The sequence below is a fragment of the Haplochromis burtoni genome, unplaced genomic scaffold, assembly GCF_018398535.1.
Source record: "Haplochromis burtoni strain Fernald_Lab_line unplaced genomic scaffold, NCSU_Asbu1 Contig_2, whole genome shotgun sequence".
Lineage (NCBI taxonomy): Eukaryota > Metazoa > Chordata > Actinopteri > Cichliformes > Cichlidae > Haplochromis > Haplochromis burtoni.
In genome coordinates, this window is record NW_024582363.1 from 4,353,247 (window position 1) to 4,368,914 (window position 15,668).

Sequence of the window (15,668 nt, forward strand, 5' to 3'; positions counted from 1 at the left end):
ACATACAGTTAATCATTTACTGTTGTGGGGAAAGAGGATTATTCATTACTAGCACCAAGTCACCAGAGTACAGACCAGTGATGTGCGTTTTTCTTTTGGTGCATGCTAACATGGAGGTATCAGATCTGTGACAGCGTAGCAGTGCACAAGCTGACAGAGGTCACAAGACTGGCAGATCAGACTTACCTTAACAGAATTCAACAAAAGCAGGGGATAAGCCTAATGGCTGAATCACTCGGTCTCCAAGGCAACATCATTGTGCTGAATTCCGTGGATGGAAAATGTGTGTACACATGCATGTTTCTTGTGCAAACGTGTTTGCGAAAGATCAGAAAGGTGGAAAGGGAGCAAAAGAGTATAAATCTAAATATTTATGCATGGATCAAGTTTTCTGCAGCCTGATAAATTTATATTTGTTATATTTGTTATATTATATTTCCCCTAAAATTCATAAAAAATAATATTCTAAAATTAAATCAAAGTGCTAAATTAACTGACTAAATCAGAAAGGTTGCAAAGGGTATCATAATATTTACACTAAGCCTATTGAATATTCTATTAACTTTGCTAAGAGTCTTTGTCTGTGGTGCTCCTTCAGTCTGGCAGGTCAAAAGTTCTCTAAACAAGCGTTACCATTGGTCAGGGATGTCAGCAGTCCGGCAGACTAACAGAGCAGCCAGCAGCCCCTTCCAAACAAAGTTCACTATTCATCTCAAAGGTCAATAGTTCTCTCTGTGAAGCTCATCAACGCAAGGTCAAGAATTCTTTAAATGTAGTCAGCCATTTCACTGGAGGTCTGATTCCTCCTAGTAAACAAAGCTTGACATTGGACTTGTAGAGGCAGATGTCTCTGCACTCTACTGGATCAGGTCTTATTAGGGGAAAAAAAGGGTTGTTTTTCCTCCTTTTTCTTTAGGAGACAATGTTTAGGTTGCCGTATCATAGTGGCAGGTTCTGCATCTGCGACCAGACTGTGCGAGTGACTGCAGCGTGGGTCTTATGGTCAGATGGTCAGTGTCAGCAGGGCTTTTGTTAAGCTCATATTGTATCTGTGCAGTGAACGGGAAAATAACAAAAGAGCCAAATAAATCATTAAAATACAGAATCCCTTAGCTTCCACATCTGACTCCTTAGTCATCCTTGGCACTCTGCCCACCAACTGACCTCAGTGGGGAAGAAGGGGACAATTAGGTCACTTCATGACTGCATTACTCAAATGACATATTAATGTCATACTGCCCTTCATGCATTTCATCAGCCTTAGTTAATGATGAGGACAGGAAGAAAGAACTGCATAAGTTATTGACTGCTTCATTCTGTGATCATATCATATTGCACTGAGGAAACAAATGATCTTATGGATACAAGGCTGATGCATAAGGCAGGTGAATACATTTATTTATTCACCTATTCAGATGAAGCCAGCCTTCATGATCCGGGGATGTATAGCAGTGTATTATTCTTGTAAATTATGTGTGTGTGTATAATGGTGTTTTGAAAATATCTGTAACCTTTTTATTGCACAGTCCCATAACTCCAACCCTGGCTATGAGATATTTGTACACACAGTGACCGCAGTACTGAGGGGTTATGGAATAACAAGAAGCTCCATGCATTATTAATGGGCTCTGCTGTGAATCTGTTCAGAATAATAACAGCGATTTCCCAGAGCCTCATTACTGTGTGTTTTTAAAGCATGTGTTTGGTATCCATGGACACCCGCTCTCACATTCTCTTCTTCCCCCTGTATTGAGATTCAGGTCATGCACGGCACTTGCTGTTTTTAATTTTCATTTCATCATAAGCACTTTAAGACTGTTGCCAGTGCTTATTTGCAGTTTTCCTGCAGACCTCTTCACTCAGGCTTCTGACAGGACAGATGCTGCAATTAATCACGGCAGAGAAATGGGCATCATTTCCACACCGAGCTGAAGAACCAATCACTGCAGCAGCAGAGGCAGCAGAGGCAGGCCTCCGCTCCAAATTACAAATGCCTTCCTAAAACTAACTAATTGAAAACAAACCAAAATGTGAAAATTCTATCAAGCCGCTATCACAGAAGCGCAGGAGCGAATTCACTTTCCTAATTTGTAACTAACATTAACCCGTGTTTAAAATGTCTCAGCTGCCATTGGAAGAAATAAAGGCCCCTTCTCTGGGCCAGTGGATTCACAGCCTATTGTGAAGATATGATAATTATTGTTTGCCTGCCTTCCCTCCCCCGCTCACCATATTATTCAAGGGAGCACAGCAAACCCCTGGGGATGTCTTGGAAATGAAGTGATTTTAAAAGGGAGTAAGAAAGAGGCAGAATCCAGTGCACTGGTGTGTGAGAAGGGGACTGTTATTGAGACAAGTACCAGTTACATGCTGACCTCGTCCAGTATCAACACTGTTTTTACACACAGTAACAATGGACTTCCATTCAAATCACTGAGAAACAGCACACAGTATAATAAAGCCAACATGAATGCTCATATAACCTTGTAAAGTATTGTTCTCATAGATTTACTTCATAGAAAACATACAAATTTATCTTTTTATATCTGGTGAGCGCTATGAATATCTATAACTGTGGTTCTCTTCAATAACTAACAAGGAAATAAAGGAGTTACGAATAGAAATTATGATTAATATAAATTTTGAAAGAAAACAGTTCCTTCAAATAAATATTTGTGATTGAGAGTTTAATTTTCAACAGAGACACAAAGAAATATATAATACTTCATACAAAATTATGGCTACTATCATATTAGTGGTGGAATGTCTCTGGATTCGTCTTCATGGCTGAGCAAAAACTCCAACATTAATTTACTTTTTCTATCTTGAGCAGAAAACAACCTTTTCAGAACTCCATACGGATATGCATCGACTCTATGGACAGTTTTCAAATGCAGTTGGTTTTTAAGCAAAATACAAACAAAATTAATTGCTGCTATTGTAACTCATAAAAAAGTATAAAAGAGCAGAAATGCACTATGTGATATAGCAATCCACAGGTCGTTTAACAATGTTTTAATTAAAGCCTCACATATTAAAACTTTACAACAGGTGATATGAAAAATGTACAACATTTTCTTGTTTCTTTTTTTCCCCCGGGACTTCTGTACAGCTGGCAAAAATACCTCCGATGCCTTTTCAGTTGGCTTTGGCAGTGCAACAAACTGGCTCTGCTAGTTTTCTTTTTTCCATTTTTTTTTTAAACAATGACAGTATCAAGGAGCAGAGTAAAAATACATCAATCCCCAAACCATCTGCCTTGATCCAGAAATTTGTATTTACCATAAAATATCCCCTTTCTTACACAAAATAAAAACATAATTTAATTGTTAAACATCTGAAGTAAAAACAAATAGATTAAAGAAGACTTTTTTTTGGGAGGGTGCCAGTTACACACTTTTCGGCAAATCATCTGGAGGGTAAATTACTGGATAAAGGAGGTCTCGTCTCTTCCCACTCTACGAAACATGTACAGCAGATTACAGCTACAGAGTGATGATGGGATGAAATAAATGATTTATGGCAGTTTCTCTCTCTGTCTGTTCAGTCGTTCATCCACAAATCTGGATCCCAAGACACTGTCTGCATTTGTGAAATGTTTTACATTTGTGTTCCAACACCACTGGGCCTCCAACATCCGATGATCTGTAGAGTTACGTCTGCAAGAATGATGGGTGAAAGAGAAAGGTTGGACTAAAGAAAGTTTGCTATATACCGGCCAGTGTGGGAGCAAAGACGGATGGTTACTGGTTTCCAGCAAGGATCCTGTGAGTCATTCAGTCCAGGCAAGAGCTGATAAAAATCCTTTTGATGAAACGCATTCAGAGCGTCCTCACACTGCGCTGAACTGACAACTCTGGCCTCATAAATAAAGCTTTATTGTTAAATAAAACAGTGAAAGATTTGCTTCTTTCAACATACTGTGTGTCCAGTCAGTTCAAATTGAAAACTGAAAGACCTCACAAACAAATAAACAATCACTGGGTGCTCGCCCTAAAAGGCTTCTGTCATAGCTTAGCCTATTTTATAGACAAAAACCCAGTTAACATATTAATCCCCTGTACACGCATGTGCATATCTGTCTATAACAATGGACAAGTTCTTTGTATAACATTCTAAATCTTACACACACTTCTTAAGTGCAACTTAGAAAAGCAACATGTTTGATGCTTTTTATTCTATTCCTGTTCTTTTAGATAGGACTTCCATTTGGCTCAGTAAATGCTGACCTGGGATAGGACCTGGGCATGGGCCTGAATTTGGGAAGGATGCGGTTGCTGCTGTGAGGCTGGCTGCGGGCTGCCAAGTGATGCAGAGCCTCCCACTGAATGGGGTGTACCAGGAGAGTGTTGAGGTGGAGAACACTGGGCCTGGTGCTGCTGCTGCTGATGATGATGATGTTGCTGCTGTTGCTGTTGCTGTTGTTGTTGTTGCTGCTGCTGCTGTTGCTGCTGCTGCTGCTGGAGTTGTTGAATCTGCTGCTGATGCAGCTGATGCTGCATCTGCATGTGTTGCAGCTGCATCTGCTGCTGCTGTTGTTGCTGCTGTTGCTGCTGCATGTGGTGCTGCTGCAGCTGTTGCTGGAGATGATGTTGGAAATGCTGATGCTGCATCTGCTGCTGGATTTGCTGGTGATGCATCTGCTGCTGCTGCATCTGATGGTGCTGGAGGTGCTGCTGCATCTGCTGCTGCTGTTGCTGCTGCTGGAGCTGCTGCATTGCATGCTGTTGCACCGGTTGCATGGGTGGGCTCATCTGAGAGACTGCTGTGGACTGGGCACCTGCCACCATGGACCCTCCACCACCCATCTGGCCGAGCAGCTGCGGAGGCATCCCAGATGACATGTTCTGGTGGGAAACTGTAACAGAGGTCACGATTTGACTGCCCCCTAGTCTCATCTGCAGAGGTTTTGGGGCAATGGCCCGTGGCAGGGCTTGTTGAAGAGCCTGGGAAGCTGATGGCATGGAGGGGTGCTGGTTGAGGGGTGACGGCAGCACCAGGCCAGGGGACAGGCTTGTGGAGGCCAGGGTCTGCTGCACTGAGCGAATTGTCTGGGCTTCAGCTGATTCTGCTGCAGCCTGGATAAGTGAAAAACACAGCCTGGATAAGTGAAAAACATAAAAACTTATTACGATTACAGATTTCACCCATTTAAAATCCCACTACCTCCCTTTATAGTATATACTAGCATATAGTATCTAGTAACTACTTCAGTCATTATAAGTCCTCTACAACTTCACAGTGCATAATATGACACAATGAACTCAATAATTCACATCACCTTTCTGATAAATTCACACATTTTAAAGGTGAAAAGAAGAAATGGTTTCTCACCTTGGAAACCAGGCTCGCACGGTATGCTGCTAGAGCTTTTAAATATTCTTTCTTGGCAGCTTCTGTTTTGCTTTTGTAAACCTGTGATGACACAAAAATGTGTGTGAACAGAAAATTACAGCTTTTAAAATGGCAAATAATAATAATTTAAGGTAGACTGCATACTACTTTAGAGTGGCGCTAAACTCTGTAGTACCTGCTTCTGTTCCTCTCCAAGACCATCCCACATAGATGCCACAATCTTTGACACTTCTCCAAAGGTGGCATTAGGATTCTGACCCTTGATAGCAGCCTGAGTGTCTCTAAAGAAAAGGGCATAAGCTGACACCGGCTTCTGGGGCTCATTGGGATCCTTCTTCTTCTTCTTTTTTGGGGTCTTAGATTTCTTTGTGGGATCAATGGGGGCTGGTCGTTTCTCCCCAATGACCTGAAATGATGGCAGAGTTGACATAAGGACAATAACAAAATTACTCTTTAACAGAGTCTACTTTTTACTGCTACCTTTTAATACAGTAATCCAAATCATTAAAAGTTTGCTCACCCTGTTGGCTTCATCCTGCTCATCCTCATTGATGGAGCTGGAGGGTGAGGGTGTTGCAGACTTGCTGGCAGGAGGTGAGGGGGAAGTGTGGGTGATGTTGGGTCCTGCCATGTTTAAGGTTAGCTGTGTGTTGAGCTGGGATTGGTTGATGGTGGTCAGCTGATTTCGTGACATCATACCATTGGGGCTGTTCATGCTGATGATGGACTTCATCACCATGGCTGGGTTGGATGGATATTGACGTAGATGACCCGGGCCAATGTTCTGCAAAGAAATTCACATAATGGCAAACACCACTGGTTAAAATAATTCAATAAAACTGTACTTTTTAAAAATTCATGTTTTTGTTGACTGAGGCCCTTTCTGTTTTTTTTTCCCTGTACAGACATCATGCTGCACCTAATTTGTTTCTGCTATCCAGCTTGAATAGCTGTACTTGCTGTGACACCATGCTGCCCAAAGCTTGAGAACCTGTATTCCTTTACCACAGCAGAAATGGGGTCATTGGATTCTGTGGGTTGTTATGTAGCAGATTACATGTCATGATGTCCTGGGTCTTAAATGTCTCTGTTACAAGACATGATAAATTATCTCAACACCCAAGGCGTCATCTTTATACGTCAGTAATAGATGACTACACAGCTTGGTTAATTCATTTCAAAACTCTATTGTATGGAAATCTGTGACACAGCTTTAGACTGCCCAGTCCCTGTAGGGGAACAGTGGACTTCAAATGCCACAGTAATATTACGTATGTGTGTGTGTGTGTGTGTGTGTCAGTTTGTATGCACTACTTTATTTAAGGTTATACAACTCCGAAGTAGGCACCTTTCAAAGATCATGCTTCACTGTTAAAGAGTGGGGAAAAAAAATACTTGTACAGATCAACTCCATAAATCAGCCAGTTGAAGGAATGAAGCTTAAGAGGTTTGGACAGGTCCCATCCATTCTGCCATCCAGGGTATAATGTAATAACATTTTCTCTTTCACCTTTTCCTAGTAAAACATTCAGTTCTTGAAAGAGTCTTAAAGAAGGTACAGGCGAAGTGTTTGCATTGATTGTGGTGAGGAGGAAATTACGAAGCCTGCCAGCTCTCCAGAGGGAAGACTGATCAGACAGCCAACAGAGCTGACATGGAACAGAGAGGGGATGTGAACACAACAGAAAAGGTGATTTGTTCTCCCTGGGTACATCCATCTGGTATTCAGCAGCACAAACTCAATCTCTCCCAACATCAACACATCATAAACCCACGCACCTGGCTTTATTGAAAGAACCTTATGAATGCCCGTCTTCGAAAACAATATTGTAACACCATTCCAGACAGAAACATATTGGATCTACAATCCATTTCTTTCTCATATGCCATGTCTAGTGCTTATCATAAATACAATCTATGAAGTGAAAATGGATTTATATTTACATGAAAGAGCGGGTTTCAACAAAGAGATGAGGAAAAGTTGGGGAAAGAAATTTAAAAACATATTGTTATTGTTCTTCAAATATGGAAATCCTCACAAATAAAAGCTGCAATAAACAAGCCTGCAACCAAATGACTGTGATTTACATATCAGCAACCCACTATGTTCCAAGTGCTATTGTCATCTTCATTACTGGGAACACGATGGCTCACCGTTTGCTCTTTGCTCGCTACGAACATCAAAGATGCACACACTGAGCTCATTAGTCGTGGCCATCTGTATAATAACACTTTTGCCCAATCCTTATGGTGCAGTTTTGACTTAGAGCAGTGGCTCATTTTGCCGTTTGGGATGTGGTGAATCCTTTGAAATGGCTTCAAATTAAATATAGTGCATTAAAGAAACAAAGAAAAAAAATGTTTTAGTGATCACCTTTAGACGCATCATTATATCACATTCAACACCCTGCTAAATATCTGGTTTTACAACATATTTCTACAATAACCAGAGTACCAGCAATTTAGCACCTCACTCTACAAAAAAGCAACGGCAGTTGCGTCACTGAAATGCCAGCATTAGAACATCTGATTTGAATAAAAACATAACAGCTAATAAGTTAGTTGAAGAAATCATCTTAAGTAACAGTTGTCTTGATTGCGAATATGAATCTGATACTAGGGAGGTTTATTTATGTCCCTCTGGCTCCTCATTTGCATTTTGATTGCAGCATTGTCTGGAGTCACAGCAGACATCCAACCAGATAGTTTGATAGTCATCGTAAATCTGCAAATAATTCTTTATCTTGGGTACACAGTGGCCAGATGTGCCCTCCTCAATCAGATTTGTGCGTTTCTAGGTGTGCTCCTATCTGTGTGTTTGCACATCAAACACTAACAAGCTGAAATGTACTCTCTAATCAATAAAAGGTTTTTTGAATGCAAATTCAGTTTGTGCGATACCCCATTGTGTTGCTTTAAAATTGCAAAGCTGAAATGACTAACAACAAAATAATGATTTTTAGAATATTTCTTCTTTTTTTTGCAGCATAGATTGTTTTGTTTTGTACATTATCACCGACTTTTACCACTCTGAACACAGCAGCAGCATAAAGTGTTCTGAAAGCTAGCACATGAGTGTAAAAAAATGTTTATTATATTCATTTATTTATTTTTTGACAATGCATGAAACCCTTTCCACAATAAACGCAGGTCAATAAAACCAGCAGCGGAGCTGAAAAAACAACATTATGCATTCACCAAGTGATAGAAATCTCAACACCGATGTCAATGAAAACAGACTCTAGTCTGTTCTTAAAGATATTGAAAATCAGAATTTGGGAAGAATTTATGAACAGTGGCACCAAGCTGTAACAGGCTGAAAAGAATGTTAACAAGTTCAATTTCCATTCAATCAATGCCAGAGCTCTTGGAAATGTTCCGTGGCAGGAGAGGAGTAAAATCATCTATATGTTAATTATAAGGATGAATCCCCCAGTAACTTTCGCCAGCATGAAAGGTCAGTCCTATTAAAGATAGTTTATCAGTGCTCTGCACATATTCCTTTACTCTGCTTCTAAACGGGAACATCATTTTATTTTTTTTTCCCTTCCATTTTCTGCAACCTGCTGAAGTCTGTGCTTAAGCCAAATGAGAAAAATGGAATTTTGAATGCCGGTAAAGGCTATAATAGCACGAAGATAAATTGTTTTTCTTTCCTCTGCCCTGTCTCAGTCAAACACACTTCGCTCTCTTTCCCTCTCTGTGGTGTGCAAACTCACTCCATCCATCTCGCCAACCTCTAACCCCCACTTAAAAACAAATCTCTCTCCTTCTCTCCTCCCCCCTCAAACTGCAAGGCCAGCAGGTCCCCTCCCCCCTTTGTCTGGTGCAGCCACTGACCCATACCCCTTTCCACCATTTCTCCTAGTGCATTATGGGTATTTAAAACTTGTCCAACATGACATCATTTCAGTTTGTGAGCTGCCTGAGAAAAGTAAATTACAGAATCAATCATGCAGAAGGTCAAGCTGAGACTTCATTACAAGTATTGCGTGCCTGCATGAATATCTTTCATTTCTGACTGACCCAATATGTCACAATAGCTGTCTGTCGGGAGAGGAAAGAAAAAAGAAGAAGAAGAAGAAGAAAAAAAAATCTCTTAAATTGATGTACAACTCATGTCAGTGCTTCTTGGCTTGGAAAGGAGATAAGAGGACCGTGTAGAAAAACATGCTTTCTGCAACACTGCTCACATTTTCCATTTGATTCAGGATATAGTGGTTTTTGACCAGTCAGAATTGTGGGTATTATACTCCCTCACAATCTACACAGTATCGTGGCATATCAAATCATGTGAACGGCAAACTACAAATGGCTTTTTCAGACTTACTTTTATCTTGCATGATGGATGCCGTTCAAACGCTACCATCGCTTATTAGCATATCTTTGCTGCTGCAAAGCTAATGACATGTGAAACAGCTAGTTGGTAATGAAAAATATATAATGCATTACCACATAGTGGTAAATGTAATAAGACAGCAGGGCTCATATCTTCTAAATATTGATTTTAACATCTAACACAACCGGTTGACTAGTGTAGGTATCAAATCCAATCAGAGAGGACACAGAGCCCATTTCACTACATGCTTACACGTGTCAAGAAAACCCTCAAATGTGGTGAAGGCACCAGGTGTTTTTTGAAATAGAACCCAGAGACCCTTGCTGTGCAGCAGGGAGAAAATCGAGAAGAAATTGTGAATAAAGCAATACTGGCAGCTCTAACTCCAGTACTATTTGGCACTATTGAGACTCAATCACAAATCAGGAGGACACATGCTGGGAGACAAAAATGAGAGTCAGAAGCTTGTTAGGAGAGCAGATTAAATAAATAATGACTTCAGATTCAGGGCTTGCCAGGCACATTGCAGCTGAGAAAATGTATTTCTCTTTGTAGAAGCCCAGCATCTGTGGCCAATTTGCAAGACATACGCTGAACATTAAGGGGAGAGGAATTAGCAGAACACTTGGCAATGCAATGACATGGAAGAAGCTTTTTGAAAATAGCCCAGGTATATTTGCTGGTTGGGTTTCTCATTAAGTTCTGATAAGAGACAGGCTTTCACACAGGCTAAGTATTCTACATGAGTAAGCTAGCACAGAGGAAGGAAACCAAGACAAGAGTTTGGGAAATATGAGCATGGTGGCTTGATGAAAAATGTAATTGCAATAGCGCACGGTTTATTTGTTTGCCCCTGAAGCCATAACAAATAACACAGAATGTAATCATGTATATAAGGTTGTCATTCCTTTATCAGTGTGCTGACAAAATGACAAAATACCCCTGTTAGGGCCTTCGTAAATCATTGTCTCTATATATGGAATACAGTGAAAACAGTGCTGTTACTTATCTCATTTAGTTGCATTCTCTTCTCAAAGCAAAGATAAAACCACAGATGAATAGAATTTCTAAAGGCATTGTCACAAGACTTTTGGGGATCAATCCCATTTACAGGAAAAATGAGGGGCCACCACAAGTCTTCCTGCGGTACAATGTGCGATGACTGATAACGAGTGAGTAGTGTGCCGACGACAATGCCACGAGGCAAAGAGTAAAAACCCACATTCTCCCCTCAGTTTTTAATAGAGTCTCTGCACAATCAGAGACATGAGCCATGCAAATGGTGTTAAAGAGGAATAATGTTTGAGAATCAAATCTAATCCTCCAGCAAGTCATGAGAACAGTCAGGAATGTAATTGTGTCAAGGTTCCGTTTCTTCCAGATGCAGAAAGCTTAACTGACCATGAAATGAAAATTCTTTAGGCAAAAAGCCTTCAGGGGCTCACTTACTGTATGCAGCCGAGATATTTTAAAAGCTGCAATTATTTCACATGCCAGAAGCATGGGAGCAGGAAAAAGAGCTGTAAAAATGTTACAGTCCTTTCCCATATGGAATGTAAATAAATATACCTAATATCACTGTGATTCAACAAATGTGTTAGGGAGAAATGGGGACAGAGGGTCTAAAACACATTACATTTATTCACACACACATCTAATAATAATAATAATAATAATGGCGCCTCATCTCAATGCAATCTGATTTGTGACTCACAAAGCAAATGCACCATCAATACCATCATCTTTTTGCTGATGCCTTTGTCCTTTCAATTCTTCTCTCCTAAATGAATCTTCCATTTTTGTAATGGCTCTGTAAGACAACTAGGCAGCCAGTGACATTTCCATTTTTCCTCCTCAGTGCTTCCATGATTGTGGCATTTGAAAATGCCTGTCCAACCTCAGACAACGATCTCACAATCTGTAGCACACAACAGTATCAACATAAAGAAAGTGATTATTTCACTCTACAGTTCTATGTTTAATCAAGTGCAATAATATTAACCAATTAAAATTATACGTGTCAACATTTTACTAGTGGGATAATTCTCCCCAGTCCTAAACTCTAAAAATAGCATGTGTCGTTACTGAAGACCTCATGTGACACTTTGCTGAAGCGCAGATCAGCATTTACAGCAGGAAAAAAAGGTTTCAGGAGGTAACATGAATTAAATATGAGCATGTGAAACTGTGGCACGTTTGGGTCCCATTTTCACCGTCCTCCTGGGGATGAATGAGCATTGTACTCTAACACCTGTGATCTATTCACATCTGTTCACCTCATATAGAGAGGGATCATTCACATTCCTGTTTTGTTTTTTTGTTGTTTTTTTTTTAACAGATAAAAAATGCTCACAGTAAGTAACATAATATCATGACATTTACTCAATGTGATCATATACCTCCTGTGTTGTAAACAAGGCCAGATGCTGTGCCAGATGCACCGACAATAGGAGGCATGCAAAACTCTGAAGGTGACATTACGGTATGGTTCAGTAAAAGGGCCTTCTTATAAAGGTGGATTAGTGCAGCTCTCCAAATTCTGTCTTAAAGTCTTTCAGTTTGGATACATCATCAAAAAATAAATCTGGAGAGTAGGACACTTGCTGGAGAAGCACTGGTGCAAGATTTCTTATTCTAGATAAATGAGAGCAAGATAATGGTTTTTTTTCTTCACTTAGTTGTGAGATGGCAGTGCTCACCACAGACTGGCCGTTGTTGACAGACACCCCTTCTTGGTCCATCATGTTGCGTGAGATGGTAATCGAGGGCAGATCCAGACTCTGTGGGGGAAACTGGGGGATTAAGGGACCCCTGTGTGGAGCTGGGGGCTCAGGCATTGCTGGGAATGGCGAGTCCACTTCTGACAGACCCAGACCGGACTCCGTCTCAGGTGGAGGTGTAATGGGAGGAATCTCAAACTCCTCATCTCCCAAGCTGGGTGTATGAAAAGTCTGCAAGAAAGAGGAACAAAGAAGAAAATTATGAAATCCACCAACACAAAAGAGGCAGGAAGCATTTGTTGAGGTGGGCCTTATCTAACAGGCTGGAAGGAAACCTTCAGGGATTAAATCAGATGACTTTGTTTAAGAGATGGAGTGTTTTAGTGGAGTGGTAACACACTTTTCTGTAAGTGCACTAAGATGTAACATTTCCTAAACCTATTAAAGTCCACTTTAAGGAAAAAGAAGGAAGAAGGCGAGTGCGGAGAAAGACGTCAAAAGCAAAAATATCAAGCAGCAATCATGGGAGAGAGAGGATACATGATAAAAGCCCTTAATCTTGGGGATGTTGGGTTGAAGTGCAGTGAAAATACACGTCACAGGGAGATGGGTTTAAAGAACATTTTCAAAGATTATAACGCTTGGCCAGAAGTGTTTCTTTTTGTTCCCCTTGCCTGCACCCTTAAATCTGCTCATCAAACAGCTTAATCCTTCTGCCTTTCGAATTAAAGCTTTTGGTCACACTTAATTTGCTTATGTGCCTTCTTGGAGATGGAACTGTTCACCTACTTGGGTCTTGTTTTCATCTATGCATTGCATTAAGCTACTCTCTGCAAAGCCAAAATATTCATACCCTCACAATGACCACACTGTTGGTTACTTGGAAGCACAGCAAGCCTAGCACCTAAGATAGCAGGCCCTGCATTTATGTGAACCTGCAACCTCTTTAAAGCACAGTTCACTTACTGAAAGTAACATGGTTTAAAATGCTCACACTGAGTAAAACAAAACTCATGTTAAACTCCAAGAATTCTTGGAAATGTTAGACTTTGGGTATGTGGACAAAGAGAAGCTACCGGTAGTTCTGCATCAAGAATCTGCTTGAGGTTGATCACAAACACCACTTTCTTGGCCCTGCGTCACTTTTATAGCAGCGGTTGCTTGTTAAGCCTCCTCCCAAATCCTCATCTAGTTCCTGAAATTTCTCAGACAATCATGGCATGAAAATAATTGGCAAAAAAAACAGAAGGAAGCAGGCACTTATGCCAATTCGAACAGCCACAGATGAGTTTCCCCCATGCCGATTCACCTTTTCACACACCTGCCTGTAATTCTCAGAGGGATTGAGAGTCCTAGAGATGTTCATGCATTGCTTTTTGAGATAAGCTCCTTTGAAAAGGGTCCCGTTTTTCCCCTTACTCTTACCACTTACTCACATGTAAAGCATCATTCAACACCCTGTAGTTCTGGCATGGTGTAAAAACAGGAATGGGGACCTTAACCTCAGCAGAGGTGAAGATGTGTTATCTAAAACACCTATAAACCTGATATTAACAACCCTGTCTTCCTCTGCTCTGCCTCTGGTAGGTAGGGGATAGAATAACAGAATAGAGACAAGGGAGGGAATATGCCAACACAGACCTTGATTAGGGAGTATTAATGTTCCCCTTGCTTGCTTTAGCACACAGACACTTGAAACTAATTCATTGCCTACTCAGGGCAGCTGTCTTGACAAGCACTGATGAATTCCAGTGGCGGGAGAAGCTAATAGAGTTTTTATTCTCCCATTTTCTTTCTCTCTTCCTGCTCCCTACCACTGCTTCACTTTTCAGTGCTTGTTTCATAGCTAGAGAATCCGTTCTCCTTTCGGAAGGAGCTAAGGTCATATTCAGGGCCTCTGGCTCTCAAAGTGTGAAATAAATCACAAGCACCTTAGGAACATTTACTAACAGTCCACTGCTGTCATATTATGCTCCAGTCCACTCAAAAAACCACTGAAAGTTAGTTCACAATAATGCCTGTTCAGCAGCATGTGAATGAAAACCCAGTGTACGTTTATAAGGTTAATAAAACAAAAATGTCATGAGTCATGGACAAAATGTTCCAGTAGCACATGGAAAAGATCAGAGATCGTCTATCATCACAGCCGTCATTCAACTTTTTCAACTTCCCCGTGGAGCAGGGTCAATCCCCATACCAGCCTTCAGATCTATCGCCCCAGTCTCATCTGGATCACATCATGCAACAATCTGAAGACATTGGCACTCTATCATAATCTCTCTAACAGGAGAGTTTCATCCTGTCTTGTCCACTACAGCCAGATACACTGCTTAGGCTGTGATTCTATGGCCACATTCATCCACGTAAGCCCTGCGGGGATGTTTTTGAGGGGGGAAAAAAAAACAACAAAAAAAACATCACTAGCATTTTTTTGCTCTACTCGACTATGAATACTATTTGCTGATCTAAGTAGGTTTCCTGTGGCGTTACACTGTGTAAGGTAAATCAGGGCAGAACTATATAGGGCACTGGCTCCTATATTCTGGTGCATTGTGGCCTGAATTACAAAGCCAACCTAGAGATTTGAGACAAATGTCAAAGAGGAAGGTTGGCTGAGGTCAGCTACACTTTTGTAAGGGAGCAGTACAAGCATGACTGTGACCTTTAAGTGAAACACAGACATGTACTTGGTGGAGAGGAATGCTGGTGTTTAGTATCTGCTAAACAGCATGGAAGTGGAGGATAGCGAAAGCAAAAATCACAGTGGATGTGGGAAGATGGAGCAAGATCAGTATCACAGTCTGCGCCTGTATGCTTTGCCTCACTCTGTTAATGATGATACAAATTAACATCAACACCAGGGGCACTGATAATGGAGACATGGAGTTTTTGCCTCATATAGGGGGGAGGTTATGGAAGATGTCAGCTGTCTGTGTAGAAAAGGCCCTCTCCCTAGGGAAGAGGTGCCAGATTTTACTGGATCCCACAGAGTGTTACAGTGTTGCACACTGTCTGGTGTCATTTCACATAAAGCCAGTTTAATTCTTCACCAGGAGCAGCTTAGGGGGCTCTGATCGGAGATTAAGAGATGCACAATCCACTTTCTTCGCATCACCAGCCTGATTATCCATTTAAATTGTTCTGAAAGGCTCAGCAGAGCCAAGTGCCAAGCCAGATGCTGGCTTGGGAAGTGCAGGCATGTACATGTTAAGGGGTGGGCAAAGCAGAACACAACAGACAGAAAGAGAGAAGGA

At 41.0% G+C, this 15,668-nt stretch overlaps 1 protein-coding gene across 1 annotated transcript in view; it reads right to left on the bottom strand.

Moving 5' to 3' along the window:
- Positions 1-433: 433 nt before the first annotated feature.
- The window catches only part of tox3 (TOX high mobility group box family member 3), a 39,838-nt gene continuing 24,603 nt past the window's right edge, over positions 434-15,668 (bottom strand). Inside the window, exons 3-7 of the mRNA XM_014333375.2 lie at positions 12,394-12,645; positions 5,876-6,139; positions 5,531-5,761; positions 5,335-5,415; positions 434-5,078 (exon numbers count right to left, since the gene is read on the bottom strand). Of these exons, the coding sequence (XP_014188861.1) occupies positions 4,215-5,078; positions 5,335-5,415; positions 5,531-5,761; positions 5,876-6,139; positions 12,394-12,645 (1,692 nt within the window). The 3' untranslated portion in view covers positions 434-4,214. The remainder of the gene's footprint in view (positions 5,079-5,334; positions 5,416-5,530; positions 5,762-5,875; positions 6,140-12,393; positions 12,646-15,668) is intronic.